Raw genomic sequence first — 20,248 nt, 5'->3', positions numbered from 1 at the left:
CATTAAACTCCATTTGTCAACTCTCAGCCCAGCTCTGCAGCTTATCTATGTCTCTCTGTAACCTAAAACACCCTTCGTCACTATTCACAACTCCACCAACCTTAGTGTCGCCTGCAAATTTACTAACCTGCCCTTCTACGCCCTCATCCAAGTCGTTTATAAAAATGACAAACAGCAGTGGACCCAACACTGGGTACACCACTGGTAACTGGAGTCCAGGATGAACATTTCCCATCAACCACCACCCTCCGTCTTCTTTCAGACAGCCAATTACTGATCCAAACTGCTCTATCTCCCACAATCCCATCCTTCCGCATTTCATACAATAGCCTACTGTGGGGAACCTTATCGAATGCCTTGCTGAAATCTAGATACACCACATCAACCGGTTTACTCTCATCTACCTGCTTGGTCACCTTCTCAAAGAACTCAATAAGGTTTGTGAGGCACAACCTACCCTTCACAAAACCGTGCTCACTATCCCGAATCAAATTATTCTTTTCTAGATGATTATAAATCCTATCTCTTATAACCTTTTCCAACACTTTACCAACAAATGAAGTAAGGCTCACTGGTCTATAATTACCAGGGTTGTTTCTACTTCCCTTCTTGAACAGGGGAACCACATTTGCGATCCTCCAGTCTTCTGGCACTATTCCTGTAGACAATGATGATTTAAAGAACAATGCCAAAGGCTCGGCAAACTCCTCCCTGGCTTCCGAGAGGATCCTAGGATAAATCCCATCTGGCCCAGGGGACTTATCTATTTTCACACTCTTCAGGATTTCTAATACCTCTTCCTTATGAACCTCAATCACACCTAGTCTAGTAGCCTGTATCTCAGAAATCTCGACAACATTATCATTTTCTAGAGTGAATACTTCAAAAAATATTTATTAAGTGCTTCCCCTATCTCCTCTGACTCTACACACATCTTCCCACTACCGGTAGTTATGATAACCTATTGAAGGAGCAGCACTCTGAAAGCTGGTGCTTCCTGTTCTACTATAACCTGGCATTGTGTAATTTTTAACTTTGTCAACTTTATTGTATGAGAGGTCTATTCAAAAGTCTGATAACAGAAGGGAAGAAGCTGTTCTTAAATCTGTTTGTACGTTGTTTCAAACTTTCGTATCTTCTGCCCAATGGAAGTGGATGGAAGACAGTATGTGCAGACTGCGAGGGATCTTTGATTATGATGATTGTTTTCCTGATGCAGCGGGAAGTACAGATGGAGTCATAGAGTCATAGAGATGTACAGCATGGAAACAGACCCTTCAGTCCAACTCATCCATGCCAACCAGATATCAAAATCCAATCTAGTCCCACCTGCCAGTACCTGGCTGATATCCCTCCAAACCCTTCCTATTCATATACCCATCCAGATGCCTCTTAAATGTTACAATTGTAGTAGCCCCCACCATTTCCTCTGGCAGCTCATCCATACACGTACCACCGTCTGAGTGCAAACATTGCCTCTTAGGTCTCTTTTATATCTTTCCCTGCTCATCCTAAACCTATGCCCTTTAGTTCCGGACTCCTCCACCCCAGGGAAAATACTTTGTCTATTTACCCTATCCATGCTCCTCACCCCTCAGCCTCCGATGCTCCAGGGAAAACAGCCCTAGCCTATTCAACCTCTCCCTATAGCTGGCCCATCTGATCAAGATCCTGTTGTAATCTGAGGTAACCTTCTTCGCTGTCCACTACACCTCCAATTTTGGTGTCATCAGCAAACCTACTAACTATACCTCTTATGCTTGCATCCAAATCATTTATATAAATGATGAAAAGTAGTGGACCTAGCACCGATCCTTGTGGTGTATTTTGAGGTTGAGTCAATGGAAGGAAGGCTGGTTTGCAAGATGGACAGGGCTGTGTTCACAACTCTCTGTATTTTCTTGCGGTCTTTGGCCGAGCAGTTGCTAGATCAAGTTGTGATGCATCCGGATAGGATGCTTTCTATGGTGCATCTACAACAATTGGTAGGAGTCATTGTGATTGTGCTGAATTTCCTTGGCCTTCTGAGGAAGTCGAGGCATTTGTGTGCTTTCTTGAGTGTAGCATTAACTTGGATGGACCAGAATGGATTTTTAACTCCTAGGATATTTACTCCTAGGAACTTGGAGCTCTCAACCATCTCCACCTCAGCACCATTGATACAGAAAGGAGAACGTCCTTCACTCTGCTTCCTGAAGTTGATGACCAGTCCTTTGTTTTGCTGACATTGAGAGAGAAATTGTTGTCTTAGCCATGCCTCTAAACTCTTTATCTCTTTCCTGCACTCTGTCTCATCATTGTTTGCAATTCAACCCACAACAGTGGTGCCATCAGCAAACTTGTAAATGGTTTTAGAGCAGAATTTGGCCGCAGAGTCCTGAGTTGAAAAGGAGCATAGCAGGGGCTCAGTACAAAGCCTTTCAGAGCACTGGTGTTGAGGATTATTGTGGAAGTGGTGGTGTTGCCTGTTCTTACCAATTGCAGTCTGTGGGTCAGGAAGTTGAGGATCTAATTGCAGAGGGGGGAAAGCAGAGTCCTAGGTCTCAGAGTTTGGAGATGTGTTTTGTTGGAATTGTGGTGTTGAAAATGGAACTATGTTCAATAAGTAGGATTCTGACATAGGTGCCTGGTTATCCAGATGTTCCAGGGATGACTATAAGGCCAATAAGATGATGTCTGCCATGGACCTATTGTGGCGTAAGCGAATTGTAGTGGAACAAGACAATCTGCGAGACTGGAATTGATATCCCAAAACTTCAAGAGAGTGAGGAGCCAGACTTGAGTATGGTGGCCATCACCAAGGAGAATGCGCTATAAAAATTGAATGGACTCGAGGTGGATAAATCACCTGGACTAGATGGGCTACACCCCAAAGTTCTAAGGAAGATAGCTGAAGAGATCGCAGAGGTGTTAATGGTGATCTTTCAGGAATTGCTAGAATCAGGGAGACATCTCAGAGAACTGGAAAATCACTAAAGTAACACCACTTTTTTAAAAAGGAAGCAAGGCAAAAGATGGAAAATTACGAATCCATTAGCCGAACTTCAGTCATGAGTAAGATTTTGGAAGGCAAAGTAAAGGATGAGATTTCTGAATACTTGGAAGTGTATGATAAAATAGGACAAAGTCAGCCTGGTTTCATCAAGGGAAGGTCATGCCTAACAAACCTGCTAGATTTTTTTTAGATTAGATTAGATTAGATTAGGTTACTTACAGTGTGGAAATAGGCCCTTAGGCCCAAAATGTCCACACCAACCCGCCGAAGCACAACCCACCCAGACCCATTTCCTTAAATTTTATCCCTTGACCTAACAGTACTGGCAATTTAGCATGGCCAATTCACCTAACCTGCACATTTTTGGACTGTGGGAGGAAACCAGAGCACCCAGAGGAAACCCACGCAGACACGGAGAGAATGTGCAAACTCCACACAGTCAGTTGCCTGAGCGGGAATGAAACCTGGGTCTCTGGTGCTGTGAGGCAGTAGTGCTAACCACTGTGCCACCATGCCGCCCATTTCTTTGAGGAAGTGACAAGCAGGTTGGACCAAGGAGAGCCAATGGATGTTATTGATCTGGACTTCAAGAAGGCCTTTGACAAGGTGCTACACAGGAAGCTACTGAGTAAGATAATGGCCCATGGTATCAGAGGCAAGGTGCTAGCATGGATGGAAGCTTGGCTGTCTGGTAGAAAGCAGACATTTGGGAAAAAAGGGTCTTTCGCAGGCTGGTGACAAGTGGTGTTCCGCAATGCTCAGTGGTGGAAGCACAACTTTTAATTTTATATATTAATAATCTAGGTGAAGGAACTGAGGGCATTCTAGCTAAATTTACAAAGATAGGTAGAGAGACAGGTAGCATTGAGGAGGTGGGGAGGCTGCAGAAGGATTTGGACAGGTTAGAAGAGTGGGCAAAGAAGTGGCAGATGGAGTACAACATGGGATAATGTGAGGTCATGTACTTTAGTAGGAAGAATAGAGGCATAGACTATTTTCTAAATGGGGAGAAAATTCAGAAGTCTGAAGTGCAAAGAGACTTGGGAGTTCTAGTCAAGGACTCTCTCAAGGTAAACTTGCAGGTTGAGTCAGTAATTAGGAAGGCAAATGCAGTGATGGCATTTGTTTTGAGAGCAGGGATGTACTTCTGAGGCTCTATAAGAATCTCATCAGACCACATTTCAAGTATTGTGTGCAATTTCCATATCTAAGGAAAGATGTTCTGGTTCTGGAGTGTGTTCAGGGGAGGTTCACAAGAATGATCCCAAGAATGAAAAGCTTAACATATGAGAAATGTTTGAGGACTCTGGGTTCATACTCAATGGAGTCTAGAAGGATGAGAGGGGATCTAATTACAACATACAGAATACTGAATGGCCTGGACAGAGCGAACGTCTGGCAGATGTTTCCATTGGTAGGAGAGACTAGAACCCGAGGGCACAGTCTTAGAGTAAAGAGAAGACCTTTTCGAATGGAGATAAGGAGAAGCTTCTTCAGCCAGAGTAGTGAATCTATGGAATTCATTGCTACAGAAGGCTGTGGAGGCTAGTTCATTGAGTATGTTTAAGACAGGGATTAATAAGTTCCTGAGTCTCAAGGGGATTAAGGGTTACCGGGAGAAAGTAGGAGAATGAGGTTGAGAAACTTATTAGCTATGATTGAATGATGGAGCAGATTCGATGAGCTGAATGACCTAATTTCTGCTCCTAAATCCAATAGTCTTAAGTGTGCCATTGCTAAGCTCTTGAACCACTTCATCAAGATTGTCAATAGATAAAGATTAGACCAGCAGCTCCAGTATGCTGAACTCAATTCCAACTTCTCAATAGCTTTTCTTGCTGACATTAAGTAATTCAGCATAGATCATACCTGCATGACTGAACATTTCATCAGGTCAGTCTCCAATCAACAAACAAATGACCGTATATAATACCAGTCTTGGAAATTCCGGGATGGAGATGCTGTAAATTGAGTTCCATATGGGTTTGTATGTCTTATTTGTTGGTTTTCCCCGGAGGGATTTTGTGGAATGGAATTTTAATATTCTGTTCTCTCGTCATTTAGTCAGCATAAGGTCTGAGCACCAAGAACTCTTTGTAGCAATGTGAGCTGTGTGATTATGAATTGAGTACTGCTTTATCAACAATGATCTTTCTAACAGTGTCTATCACATGAGTAAATAGCACCTGAAATAAATGATTAGTAGTGATAAAAAGGTAAATTTTGATCTCTCTTTCAGTTATGTTGCACCAAATTAAGATTCTTCTTCATACAGTGCAAAAGGACCAGACATTTCATTACAATGTTACAAGGGAGTTATCCCAGTTAGCACTGATTAGCTGAATCTGCACTGATGCGACATTTTATGTCCAATATCTGAGAGTTCTATCAAGTTAGATGATGTGCTATTAGACTTTAATTAGACATGTCACTGTCAATAAAGTGACAAGCATTTTATGTCAGCCTCCTCTATTATTTCTGCACGTGTCTAACTTCAGCACATTGAACACTGTTCCTAACATTTGAGTTCCCCTTTCATGGATCCATAGTTTTCGTCAAATGCCCTGGAAAGGCAGATAAAATTTTAAAAAGACAGTCCAAAGGAAACTGATGGACAAGATTTCAATTCACAAAACGTTAACTCTCAACTGAGATAATTCAAAAATTAATTCATTTAAGGAGCATAACTAAAATAAAAATGCATGCTTCACTTTAAATAATAGATATCAGAGATGCTTCAAGAAATTACAAGCACTCGCATCACTTCCTGCACCATTGTGGGAGTATATGCATTCTCATAGTCCTTGCAACTTGGCATCAACAATGTTGGGATTCCTTGCTTACTGCTCAATAATTTTGGCCTTTGAATCCCATTCACCACAGCCCTATTCCATCCAACACCACTCAACATGTCATTGAAATCAAAGCTTGTGTCTACTGTTCTGATTCCAGCTGATTGTATTACTGCTCGGGTCAGACTGCAGAGTGGAATCTGGCTTGGTAGACCATGTATGTTATTTCTTTTTGTTTACAGTAGAGATCAGGCTTAACATATTCACAAGAGGCTGCTAGTGTACTTTTAACGATAGAATGTAAATGTTTATTACATTCCAGAATTACAAAATTGATACTACATTTGACAAGAATGTAATGAAGAGTCAATCCTGTCACCACATTAAAGATTGTTGCTCGGCCGACATAGCTATAATCAGATTCTTTTTGACAAATTGCTGTCTATTTGCTTGATGGTATTTCATTCAGTGAATGTCCATCCAAGACTGTTAGAATGAGAAGTTTTGCAGGATGTTTTCCTCTCTGGCACTCCGATAGCCTTTTATTTCTGGAGCTTTCTTCTCTCATGAATCTATGCACCTCAGGATTTCTCCCTGTCCTGACTGCTTAGAGACTACTAATGACAACCCCCCTGCTATTATGAGTTTCCTCCTATCCCAGCATATTTACTGCTGGCTCCTGCTGTCTCTCTCCATGGTGGTTAAACACGTCAGCAAAACTTCCTCACCTATTATTCCCTAAGTAGCTGATTGAAATCATATGACTTTTAGTAGATGTTGTTTTGAACTCAATGTTGAAAATGTCTTTCTGACCTATAAAGAAGTCGTGTCTTTATAAATCTGGAAAAGTAAAATCCATCTTCCTCCTCTTTCGAAACCAAGTTCTCAAATAGTCATGGTATTATTATCATTAATAATCGTAATAATCGTAATAATAATAATAATAATAATAATCAGCTCACCACCTTCTCAAGGGCAACTAGGAATAAATGGTAAAAACAATGACTGCAGATGCTGGAAACCAGATTCTGGATCAGTGGTGCTAGAAGAGCACAGCAATTCAGGCAGCATCCGACGAGGTGCCCGCAAATGCTAGCCAGGCAGCGACACCCATTTCCCACAAATGAATAGAAAAACCCTTCATAACACGATCCACTATCTCTCATTTGAGTAACCACAGAGGTGCTGGGATAAAATCCCCTGAGTGTCACTTCTCTGAACTTTTAGAATGGTTTGGTGGACATTGGTAATGCTGTAACAGCAGTAATAGGTCTTATCCAATCAACAGGGAGGAGAAAATGAGGTCTGCAGATACTGGAGAGTGCTGATGAAAGGCTCTGGCCTGAAATATCGATTCTCCTGCTTCTCGGATGCTGCCTCACCTGTTGTGCTTTTCCAGCAACACACTCTCAATACTTATTCAATCAACAGTCCATTACCCTTCCTGTGTCCAGTCCTCTGTTCTTTCCGACTGTAAAACACACAGTAACACAACATCCTGTCTATACTCAGAGACCTGCTTCAAGACCAGGATCTATTTGAATGCTCCAAACCACAAAACTGTTCTATTCAGAGAGAACCTTTTTGTTTCTTCTTTACAACCATTTTTATTATCTACTGAATTGTCAAACAGAAAATATGGGTTGACTCCAAGCCTATTACACTTAGCTTTCTATTTAACATTTGCATCTTAGCTGTTCCTCTCCATGGCAACGTCAGGTTACATAGGTATTTCTTGGAGCTGAATGATGTCGCACCAATTAATCCAATTTCAGACTACCCCAGCCAACTTTGTTCTTAAAGGAATATTGTGCAAAAAAACCTTTTCAAATAAAATGTGGAGTTTAATTTAGATAAATGCGAGGTGCTACATTTTGGGAAGCAACTCAGAGCAGGACTTATACTCTTAGTAGTAAGGTCCTAGGGAATGTTGCTGAACAAAGAGGCCTTGGAGGCAGGTTCATAGTTCCTTGAAAGTAGAGTCACAGGTAGATAGGATAGTGAAGAAGGCATTTGGTATGTTTTCCTTTTCTTGGTCAGAGTCTTGAGTACAGGAGTTGGGAGGTCATGTTGTGGCTGTACAGGACATTGGTAAGGCCACTTTTGGAATATTGCATGCAGGTCTGGTCTCCTTCCTATCGGAAAGATGTTGTGAAACTTGAAAGGGTTCAGAAGAGACTTACAAGGATGTTGCCAAGGTTGGAGGATTTGAGCTATAGGGAGAGGCTGAATAGGCTGGGGCTGTTTTCCCTGGAGCGTCGGAGGCTGAGGGGTGACCTCATAGAGATTTATAAAGACATGAGGGGCATGGATAGGATAAATAGACAAAGGCTTTTCCCTAGGGTGGGGGAGTCTAGAACTAGAGGGCATAGGTTTAAGGTGAGAGGTGAAAGATAAAGAAGAGACCCAAGAGGCAACTTTTTCACACAGAGGATGGTATGTGTATGGAATGAGATGCCAGAGGAAGTGGTGGAAGCAGGTACAATTGCAACACTTAAAAGGCATCTGGATGGGTATATGAATCGGAAGGGAATAGAGGGATATGGGCCGGGTACTGGCAAATGGGACTAGATTAGGTTGGGATATCTGGTCGGCATGGACTAGTTGGACCGAAGGGTCTGTTTCCTGCTGTACATCTCTATGACTCTATGAGTCTTCACATATTTCATTCATCAGAGAATTATAGAATGGTTACTGCACAGTGGAGGGTGATTCAGTCTGCTGTATCTGTGCTAATTCGCTCGTTCCTCTCCACTCGTGTTCTCCTACCTTGTCACTGCCATTCTTTCTCAGATAATTCTCTTAGTCTGATATTTGATAATTCTCTTATCAATACTCTACCACACTCTTAAGCACTGAATTCCAGTTTCTAACCACTCTCTACTGTTAAGATTTGTTTACAGACTTTTTTGAAAAATAGAGATATCAAGCTGATCGTGTCCTTTTTTTTGGTGCAAGTTACATTGAGTTATTCAAAGGGATTCGCACCATGACTTTGAGAAGATTTTCTTGCCATATTTCACCAAATGTGCCTCACTGATGACATCTGCCCTTATGAAGGCCCTCACCTCGGATTCTTCACCACTTTACCACACACCAATCCTGGAATGACACGTCAGTCACTGGATATCTGCCAAAACACCAGCATCCCTTATGCCTGTGCCACCTTTACAACCCATTGTGTACCCAGAGAAGGCACTGTCAGTCGGAGCTGCCTTGCATGGTTCTTAACATTTGCCCTGGACCTAGCAGACACTGTCACCCTGGACCTAGCAGACTTTGTGTGTAGAGACCTGATAGATGGAGTGATGCAGACATAAGATGTCTTCCTCCTCTGGGAACAGCAGTGGACTGCTCACAACATGCCAACCTGGTCCGAGGATGCCATGTGGGGTCATGCATGGTCAGCTTCCTGAAGGAATGCCCAGCACTCCTCCACCCTACCAATATCATTACTTTCTCTCTGATACCTCACACTCACTCTATGTCTGCCACTATAATCATATCCCACCAAGGCTTGTGCTCCACCACTCCTACTTTCACTTTTCTCATCTTCCTCAATTAGCTTCACCCACCACAATCTGTGACCCCACTTACCCTGCATGCCCTTTGCACTGCCCACTCACTCAGGACATCTCCCCACATGCACCAAAAATAGCAGCTGTGCCCACCATATTTATATCCCTTAATACCTGCCTCTTTCTCATTCCAGGAGGAAAGCAGCCCTCAGTAAGGCAATAGGAGTTGAGATCGTGGTAGGCTGCCTGATGTTTGGCTTCACACTCCTTATGTGGAGAGGATCCTAACTTTAACCACTTTGAGAGGCTGACTGGCTGTGCCCAAGTCTCTGGATTAGTATTGGATCTGCCCTTGACTAACTGTGCCAAGTCCCCTGAGTGAAGACCATCCCTCTTGAGTTGGCCAAGGCGTGCTGACATCCATGAAAAGCTTCCGAGCTTTGAGTCTGCACTGATTGTGCAGGCAAGACAGAAATAATACGAGCCTCATAGATCAGGTTGAGGAGGCAAAGCATGCAAAGGCACAGCAAGGCAGGGATGCTGTGAATGTCCAGTTAGGCTCAAAATGAGTGAGCACTGTGGCAGCAAATGAACAGGCCAGAGATATAGTCTGTCCAGTGCTGGAGCTGGGTGTGTGGGTCTTGAGTACTATCCCCTTGCTGCAGCTTTACAATGATAGTTGACAGAGCAGCCCAAGGTGTTGCATTAAAGTGCAGAGGTGTTCTGTAATGGATCGAGATGTGCCATGAGAATTTATAGAGGCTGCCCATTTGTTGCATACCAATGTTTGTGGATGTGGGTGCATATGGCTGATGCCTATTGACTGCACCTTGAGATTTTGGTGCGCAGTGTCCAACATGGAGATCTTAAGAAGCAAGCAGTGAGTAGAAGTAGCCAGGAATCTGCTTTGATTTCTATGTAAAGGTTTCTTGACATTGAGCTTGTTTAGGGTGTTTGACAAGATAGGAAATAGAAGTCCAGTGAGGCAGGTTGTGCTGTTCACAAGGCATTTAACTAGAAATAATCCCCTTTAATTGGCAATTCTGATGCCTCGTGATTTGAGAACATCATTAAAGATCGAGCAACATGCTCCTGATGTCAAGATAGGTCTCGTCAAACTTCTCTTCTGACTCTGCCACAAATCTCAGCAGCAGCCTTGCTGTTCAAACCAGTATAACATTATGCATATTATTTCCCAGTAATTGAAAGAAAGAATCCTTTGTCAAGATTCCATGTTTCGCCATTTAAACTGACCCAATAACATCAACTAAGCGATGCTTGGTAAGCACCTTAGACTAAAGTGCAAAGAAGGTGCTTTAACTACTCAATGCAATCAAAGACCGCACATCACATTTTTCTACCATACAACACTTCTAATAGAGTTGTAGTCTTGTCTATGAAGTTCCAATCTCCTTCAGGCTTCCAACAGGATTTTCTCTCACTGGCCCCACCAAGTTGAATCTTTAAGACTCGTTTTTGTAAAAGTTTTGGCATTCAGTCTTTTTTTCAAAAAAGACATCCAGTCATAAGATAACTCCTTGATTTTCCACATGCCTTGTCTGTTCATCTTGGTGAAAAACAGTCCATTTCCTCTGCTTGACATATCAGTATTTACCTGCCATTTCAACCCACCACTGTGCTCCCTAGCCAACATCTCTGCCTGCTGCAGTACTTCAGCGAGTTTCAGTACAAGCTGGAAGAGTAGCCTCTCATCTTCCTTTTGGGGACACTGTAACCTCCAGGATTCAATACTGAGTTCAATAATTTTAAAACCTAAACACTTCACTCCATGTCCTTTGCAGCCTTCCCCTTGCCCCCAAACAGACCCTGTCATCACATGGGTTCCTTTCAGCACAGCCAGCCCATTTTCACCTCCTCATTCACCCCATCATGAGCTCTTTACCTTGCCTGACTTGCTATAATTCATACCACTGTCTGCCTAACTTTATGTCATTCTGAACTCCATCGCCACCTATCCCTTCATTCCTTTTCCCTCCCATCTCCTATCATCAGCATAAATATTGTCTATTCCAAGCTACTATCATTTCTGAAGAAGGGTCATCACTGGACCTAAAACGGTAACTCTGCTTTCTTTCAACAGATGCTGCCAGACTTGCTGAGTTTCTTCAGCAATCTCTGTTTATGTCATAGATCTTCAGCATTGCAATTCTTTGATTTGTTTTAGTATCATGTCTCAAAAACTTTATTGAGTTTTTTGAGGAAGTAGGATTGATGAGGGCAGAGCAGTAGATGTGATCTGTATGGACTTCAGTAAAGCAGTCAACAAGGTACCCCATGGGAGACTGGCTAGCAAGGTTAGATCGCATGGCATACTGGGAGAACTAGCCATTTGAATACAGAACTGCCTCAAAGGTAGAAGATAGAGAGTGGTTGTGGAGGATAGTTTTTCAGACTGGAGGCCTGTGACCAGTGGAGCGCCACAAGGATCAGTGCTGGGTCCACTACTTTTCGTCATTTATATAAATGATTTGGATGTGAGCATAAAAGGTATCGTTAATAAGTTTGCAGATGACGCCAATATTGGAGGTGTAGTGGACAGCAAAGAAGGTTACCTCAGATTACAAGAGGATCTTGATCAGATGGGTCAATGGGCTGAGGAGTGGCAGATGGAGTTTAATTTAGATAAATGTGAGGTGCTGCATTTTAGGAAAGCAAATCTTAGCAGGACTTACACACTTAATGGTATGATCCAATGAATGTTGCTGAACAAAGAGACCTTGGTTCAGTGCAGGTTCATAGTTCCTTGAAAGTAGAGTCTCAAGTAGATAGGATAATGAAGAAGGCATTTGGTTTGCTTTCCTTTATTGGTCAGAGTATTGAGTACAGGAGTTGGGAGGTTATGTTGAGGCTGTACAGGACATTGGTTAGGCCACTTTTGGAATATTGCGTGCAATTCTGGTCTCCTTCCTATCAGAAGGCTGTTGTGAAACTTGGAAGGGTCCAAAAAAGATTTACAAGTATATTGCCAGGGTTGAAGGATTTGAGTTATAGGGAAGGTTGAATAGGCTAAGGCTGTTTTCCTTGGCGTGTCGGAGGTTGAGGGGTGATCTTATAAAGGTTAATAGACTCATGAGTGGCATGGATAGGATGAATAGACAAAGTCTTTTCCCTGGGGCGGGGGAGTCCAGAACTAGAAGGCATAGGTATAATGTGAGAGGGAAAAGGTATAAAAGAGACCTAAGGGGCAAGTTTTTCATGCAGAGAGTGGTACATGAGTGGAATGAGCTGCCAGAGGAAGTGTTGGAGGTTGGTACAATTGCAATATTTAAAAGGCATCTAAATGGGTATATGAACAGTTTGGAGGGATATGGGCTTGGTGCTGGTAGATGGAATGGGTTGGATTGCGTCATCTGGTCGTCATGGACAAGTTGGACCAAAGTGTCTGTTTCTGTGTTGTACATCTCTGTGACTCTATTTCCTTTTGATGTTATTCACCAAATCTCTGTGACCAATTGTGAGAGTCTATGAGTCAGTGTGCAGCAAGACCCGTTGTTTCCTCCTTTGTGTGCAGGTGTTAAAATTATCTCCTTATTTTCATTACATTTTAATCTAGATCTCTGTTCTGGTGCCAACCAGTCTCCAGACAGATTTCATAGTAGGCCACACTTCCTCTCCAAATTATTCCATTTTACCTTGAATTAAAGAACACATGTCTCCAGTGCCAATCCTTCTTCAACCATGAACAGTTTCTCCCTATCTGCATTGTAGAAACATCTCATGATTTTGAATTTGAGTTTGAATTTTAAATTTCCTCATCACTTTCTCTTCTCCAGGCTGAGATTATGTATTTGCTTTCCGAAGAATGTTTACTTTCGCATTACAAGTAAAGCAACATACACGGTGCAATCATTTTCTACCCAAGCATTGGTTTGTGGACAACAATGTTGGAGTCTCGGCATGGTGAACATGGTCACCAGACAGCAAACATTGCAGCACTCTGCCTCACATTACACCATATTCCCTGGATGAGCACTCAGCCTGATTGAACCTTTACGGACAATCATCTGGTCAAAGTAGAAGCACCCATAGGCAGCATAAACACAAAATAATGGGTGTAATCGTGTATCACAAACTAGTAGTGATTATCCTTATATTGCAGAAAATGACAAACCCAATAAACATTCTTTTTTAAAATGGTTTACTCACAAGTTAGGTGTTTGAGTGGTAATAGAGATACTAATTCAAACTGGCTCAAATCACTTTTATGACTTGAAGTATACAAAAACTTCAGTAGCAGAATTGAGCACCCGAAACATCCACATTTAGCTTTGTTATTTTCTGCAATATAAGAACAATCACCACTCATTTGCGAGACACGCTAACACCCATGATCTGTACGTTGGCCAAATTTCGGCTGAGGTTCCTGAAATACGTGAAGTGATGACTGGGTTGTTACAAAATGCTAAAGTTACTTTGGTATCGAGTTTAGTCCATGTTATGTTGTGTTTATGTTATCTATAATTGCTTCTACTTCAATCAGGTGATTGCCTGTAAAGGCTCAATCAGTATCAAAAAGTGTGGCGCTGGAAAAGCACAGCAGCTCAGGCAGCATCCAAGTAGCAGGAGAGTTGACATTTCAGGCATAACCTCTTCATCAGGAATGTGGTGGGGGAAAGGGGCTGGGGGCAAGGGGTCTGAGAGATAAATGGGAGAGGGGTGGAGGTGGGGGAAGGTTGCTTGAAAGGTGATAAGTAGATGAAGGTGGGGACTGCTGACCTACTGTGTCCGTTGCTCTTGATGTGGTCTCCTCTACATTGGCGACACAGGATGCCAACTTGCAGAATGGTTCAGAGAACATCTCCGGGACACACGCACCCAACAACCCCACCACCCTGTGGCTGACCACTTCAACTCTCCCTCCTACTCTGCCAAGGACATGCAAGTCCTAAGTTTCCTCCAACACCAAATCCAAGCTACCCAATGCCTGGAAGAAGAACGCCTCATTTTCCACCAAGGGACCCTCTAACCAGCTAGCATGATTGTCTATTTCATCAGTTTCCTCATCTCCCCTCCCCCCACCTTATCCCGGATCTAACCCTCCATCTTGATCTACCTATCGCATTCCCAGCTAGCTTCTCCCCAGCCGCACACCAGTCCCATTTATCTCTCAGACCCCCCCACATTCATTTTTAATGAAGGGCTTATGCCTGAAGCATTGATTCTGTTGCTCCTCGGATGCTGCCTGACTGGCTGTGCTTTTCCAGCATCACTTGTTTTGACACTGATCTCCAACATCTGCAGTCCTCATTTTCCACAAGGCTCAATCACTGTTTATCCAGGCAATATTGTGTGAGATGAGACAGAGTGCCGCAGTGTTTGCTGTTTAGTGAGCTGTTCACCATATCTAGACTCCAACATTGTTGCCCACAAATCAATACTTGGGTAGGAAATTATGGCACCGTGTATGTTGCTTTACTTGTAATGTGAAAGTAAACATCCTTCGGAAAGCAAATGCGTATTCTCAGACTGGAGAAGAGAAAGTGATGAGGAAATTTAAAATTCAAAATAAAATAAGCATTTGAAAACTCATAACAAAGAATTATCATTCACAATGTTGATAATCCTTTTTGAGACATTATTGAGGATAAATAAGTGCTTACACACTAATTAATGAATACAATGTCATGTGAGACATATGGTGTGTACTGGAAGGACAGAGTTGCTAGTTCTCTGACAAAACTGTGGATGCTGAAATCTAAAATAAAAGCAAAATTCTGCTAATACTCAGCAGGTCTGGCGTCATCTCTAAATAAAAACAGAGTTAACATTTCAGATCCATACCTTTCATCAGAACCCTTTAAAAACTAACGTGGTAAACAAATACTGGAAGACTGCATATGATAACCTATTTAGTGTGCTGCTAAGAGATAAGACTACCATTGTGTGTTTGCTAGCCAACTCAGGAATAACCTGGTTTTCACTGCTAGTTTTGTAGCAGAAATATACATTCAAGAACGAACATTACAACTGGCTCCATGAACTGCTACGTTATTTTCCAATCCTGTATACTCCTAGATTTTCACTTATTCTTTTTATGTGTCCACATAAATGTGTTTTATGAAATAAGTAGGAGAAGATCTTTTCCTTTTACAACATGAAAATGTCTTTTCAATTTATTCTCTTTATAGAAAGGTAATCATGAAATTCGAGAGATTAGACAGTTCCACTTTACCAGCTGGCCTGATCATGGAGTACCATGCTATGCGACGGGGTTATTGGGATTTGTAAGACAAGTAAAGTTCCTGAACCCAGCTGATGTTGGTCCTGTTATAGTACATTGCAGGTATGTCATTGTCACAGTACGCATTTTATTCATCACTTGGCATGCAAGTGTTCCATTTGTTACTTAGTTAATGCTTATCACCATTTTTGTACTGTTTGCAGTAAACTTGCAACTCCATTGAGGATTAGCATTACTGCAGCAAATAGAAAAACTAAAAATGTCTTGAATGTCTCTGAATAGTGTTGTATTTTGATGCAGTTAGAAAAAAACATATAATCTCATTATCTCAATGAGCATTATCATTGGACTATCAGATTACTTCAAGCAGTGTGTTCATGTTCCATCATTATTTTAATATTTCCCTGTTTTAGTGCTGGTGCAGGGAGGACTGGCTGCTTTATTGCCATTGACATCATGCTTGATATGGCAGAAAGTGAAGGTGTCGTGGACGTTTACAATTGTGTCAGAGAGCTTCGTTCACAAAGGGTCAACATGGTACAGACAGAGGTATTGATCATATGATTTATTAATTTTGGTTTTACTGCCTTAAGATTTTCTCTTTTATTTTGCATTTTCAATGTGTCCTGTAAAGCTTACTCCTTTGATTTATCTGGTAAATGTTGAGAATATATTTTATCACTTTCAGGAATAGAAATACTAATTGAATTGCATTTTAACAGAAAACAAAAGAGTTTGCAGTCCATTCAAATTAATCTGTAACATAACTCCAAAAGCTCTATTCCAGGAATATGTTTATCAAGTTCCTACAGCCAGCAGGAGCCATGCACCCAGCCATGCACATTGGAAATTTATGGCTACATAAGATATATTCACCATTTGTTTCTCAACAATATTCTGATATGCTCAGCTTGCAAAGGAAACTCTTCAGTGCAACCTCAGAAAACCATCACTTGAATGTGCCAAAATATATGCAACACAAAATTCAGATGCATGATGCCAGATTTTCTTTGCAAACATGGGTGGTCTTCAAGCTGGTAGATGCTAGCTTTTCATCTCTGGTGTGGGTTGGGCTGGATTGCTGTGTCACTGAGGGGTACAAAGTGAACATTTGTTGGGTATATTCAGAGTAGACAGATCATGAGGTGCACTGCTGATTTGACGCCAGTGCCACCATTTTGGGGCTGAATGTTCCAACTAACACTATGTTCAGCTGAACGTACGTTCATCAGCAGTTGTGGAATGATGTACATGTACTTCAATGGAACCATCATAAACTGCTACCATTGAGACAGGATGTGATGTAGTTATCCCATGACTCTGTTCTCAGACAGACCTGCGTGTATAATATCCGAGTCATAGGATTGGTACATTTACGTCATACATTACAATATAACATGGCAGGGTGAACCACCAGGTAAAAACAATGACTGCAGATGCTGGAAACCAGATTCTGGATCAGTGGTGCTGGAAGAGCACAGCAATTCAGGCAGCATCCGAAGACAGGCAAAATCGACGTTTCGGGCGGGCTTTTGCCCGAAACGTCGATTTTGCCTGTCTTCGGATGCTGCCTGAATTGCTGTGCTCTTCCAGCACCACTGAGGGTGAACCACCATACCAGTGATATTATCAAGGATTTTCACCATATTTGGGTTGATTATTGATTGATTCATGCTGTCTAGAGTTAGTATTATATAAATGTTTGGTGCTTTCTTGTGTTTTCGAAAAAAAATAATGAAAGGGACTGGTATGGCATTTACTGAAGGACTTGATTCTGACTTCAAGCATTCCGTGCAAACTAGCTGTCCCCAGACCAGGGTGCTGTAATAGGCATTCTCCTTGGACAATATGACTGGGAACATAAACAGAGGTGACACAAGAGGGGAGGAAACAGCTGGAAGAGGATGAGGGCAGGAAGGGTTCTTTAAAGTCAGCGATATCCAGCTACAATAGGGAGCAGTTGTCTTAACTGAATGTCAGTGAGAAGTAATACATAGAAGTTTGTACTTCACTAAAGGCATTTTCACTGAAATCTTCAACCTGCTGAATTACAACTACAACTCAGAATAGGACGAGGAAAGCATTACCAGCCACGATGGAGGTGACCATGACCATTAGCTTTTATTTGTCTAGGTTCCTATAGGACATTGTTCACAACATCTCACATTAAGCTGCATATTATTGCTTCATAAGGTTGGGTCTCCAATATTCTCAATGATTAAATTTCATTCTTTTGTATTAGTAATCAGAAGACAAGACAAGCATGTGATTTTGCAGCAATTGCAAACCTCCCTACGGGAGAGGGTGTGAATGACTGCATGCATGTCTCTTCATGAACATTACATGGCCATCTTGAGATTTAACCCCATCAGAAAGGGATTCCACTTTCTCAGTATCCAACTGGTGTGCGAGCCATTGCAGTGAATCATGCAAGTCAATACTATGGTTTCTGGTAGCAGTCAAGTGCCATCATTCTGTATCAGCCCACTGTGACATTTACCACATCAAACCAGTGGCTATACTGTATGTTAAAAGGCTGTCTGTTGACAACAAGGCTGATAACTCTGGTAGTGTGGTGCTGAAAAGGCATAGCATGTCGATTCTCCTGCTCCTCGGATTCTCCCTGACCTGCTGTGCTTTTCCAGCATCATACTCTCAAATCTGATCTCGAGCATCTGCAGTCCTCACTTTCTATGACCTGATAACTCTGGTATACCACTCACACAAAGTAGGCAGTATAATTAAAGTGAATCCACACCAGTAAAAGTTATGAGTTAGAGAAGATCATTGATATGCTGCAACAGTGCTCCACTGTTGAATAGCACTGAGGAAGTCCTGTAACACTCAGGAGAACACTTGTTGAAAAGCATAGTAGTTACTTCATGCAGATCATAAGACGAATGCCTTTAACATAGGTTGAGGAGTAGCAGGAGGACCAACCTTGACATCCCTTTTCTGGCCATCCCATTTCTCATTCACCAACATGCTTTTCTTGCTAGCAAAGTGTTGGACAACTGTACAAGTCCATTTTGATACAAATCTCTTTAGCCATGTTGACTTGACATGAGTACAGTCAGTTCTGATGTAACATGATAGGTCCATTCTCAGCGATCTCACATTAGAGGAAAATCACACAATAGCTGCACTATTTAAACGAATGGGGTTGGAACCAATGCAGGTAAGGAAAATTCATGTTCTGCAAGCCAATTTGAGTTGAAGAAACACGCGTTATAGCAGAACCAACCGTCTCTGAGGAACTGACAAGCATAGGTTATGGTGAGGGATGTGCAGAAAGTTAGAGAAATGTGAGGCAATGATCTACTGGTATTATTACTGGACTGTTAATCTAGAGACCCAGGTAATGTTCTAGAGACCCAGGTAATGTTCTGAAGACCCAGGTAATGTTCTAGAGACCCAGGTAATGTTCTAGAGACCCAGGTAATGTTCTGAAGACCCAGGTAATGTTCTAGAGACCCAGATATTGTTCTAGAGATTCAAGTAATGTTCTAGAGATCCAGATAATGGTCTGAAGAGCCAGGTAATGTTCTGAAGACCCTTCTGCCAGAACAGATGATGGAATTTGAATTTAACAACGGTCAGGAATTCAGAGTCTAATGATAACTGTGATTTCATTGTTGTTTGTCAGAAAAAAATCCCATCTGGTTCACTAATGTCCTTTAGGGAAGGAGAATGTCATCCTTACCTGATCAGACCTACATGTAACTCCAGACGCACAGTAATGTTGTTCTTGTCTGCAATGCCCACAATCCTGTGAATTTTCTATGTTAAAAAATCTTTTGAAATAGTGGGATGTGAGAACCATGAGCAAGAAGAGGATACCATCAGTTTCTATCATTTCAGCTTCTGGGCATTGTACCAGCAATAGTTGGCCAAACTTTGCCAGCACTATCTCCTCCTTAAGGACAATCCTTACTAGTTCGTACCTGCTGCCTTTGGGTATGCTGTAAAACAAAGCAAAGTGTTTTATCTTTTACTTTCAACAAATATTGCTGATTGAGCTGGTGGTTCTGGGGGATTCTTGCTGTTGGTGTCCCTGAGGCTGCTTGTTCCTTATCTCAATGTAACATCTTCAACTCCTTAGGTGTTGTAACATTCTGTGCATACTAGGTTATCAAACACAAATGTCGCAAGGAATGTGAAGACCACTCTCTTCATGCTCATTCCACCTGTGAATTATCTGAGTCAGGATTTGAATACATTCTAGAATAATATTTCATGTTTGCTGCACTATTGAAGGTGCATAGAGTCATTGAGTCATAGAGATGTACAGCACAGAAACAGACCCTTTGGTCCAACTTGCCCGTGCTGACTAGAAATCCCAACTGAATCTGGTCCCATCTAGGGTGTAGGTTTGCTCACTGAGCTGAAGGTTTGATATCCAGACGTTTCATTACCTGGCTAGGTAACATCATCAGTGGTGACCTCCAAGTGAAGCGAAGTTGTTGTCTCCTGCTTTCTATTTATATCTTTCTCCTGGATGGGGTTCCTGGGGTTTGTGGTGATGTCATTTCCTGTTCATTTTCTGAGGGGTTGATAGATGGTATCTAGATCTATGTGTTTGTTTATGGTGTTGTGGTTGGAGTGCCAGGCCTCTAGGAATTCTCTGGCATGCCTTTGCTTAGCCTGTCCCAGGATAGATGGGTTGTCCCAGTCGAAATGATGGTTTTTCCCTCCGTGTGTAGGGCTACGAGGGAGAGAGGATCGTGTCTTTTTGTGGCTA

General features: G+C 42.0%; 1 protein-coding gene across 6 annotated transcripts in view; it reads left to right on the top strand.

Moving 5' to 3' along the window:
• LOC122560178 (receptor-type tyrosine-protein phosphatase T-like) overlaps positions 1 to 20,248 on the top strand; it is a 1,397,629-nt gene that overhangs the window by 1,347,014 nt on the left and 30,367 nt on the right. For all 6 annotated transcript variants that reach the window (XM_043710562.1, XM_043710557.1, XM_043710558.1 and 3 more), the window contains 2 exons: positions 15,455 to 15,609; positions 15,921 to 16,056. In XM_043710562.1, coding sequence (XP_043566497.1) covers positions 15,455 to 15,609; positions 15,921 to 16,056 — 291 coding nt within the window. The remainder of the gene's footprint in view (positions 1 to 15,454; positions 15,610 to 15,920; positions 16,057 to 20,248) is intronic.

Source organism: Chiloscyllium plagiosum, chromosome 20, assembly GCF_004010195.1.
Source record: "Chiloscyllium plagiosum isolate BGI_BamShark_2017 chromosome 20, ASM401019v2, whole genome shotgun sequence".
In the NCBI taxonomy this organism is placed as follows: domain Eukaryota; kingdom Metazoa; phylum Chordata; class Chondrichthyes; order Orectolobiformes; family Hemiscylliidae; genus Chiloscyllium; species Chiloscyllium plagiosum.
The sequence above is the reverse complement of the archived record's forward strand: the minus strand, read 5'-3'. Positions and strand labels throughout refer to the sequence as shown.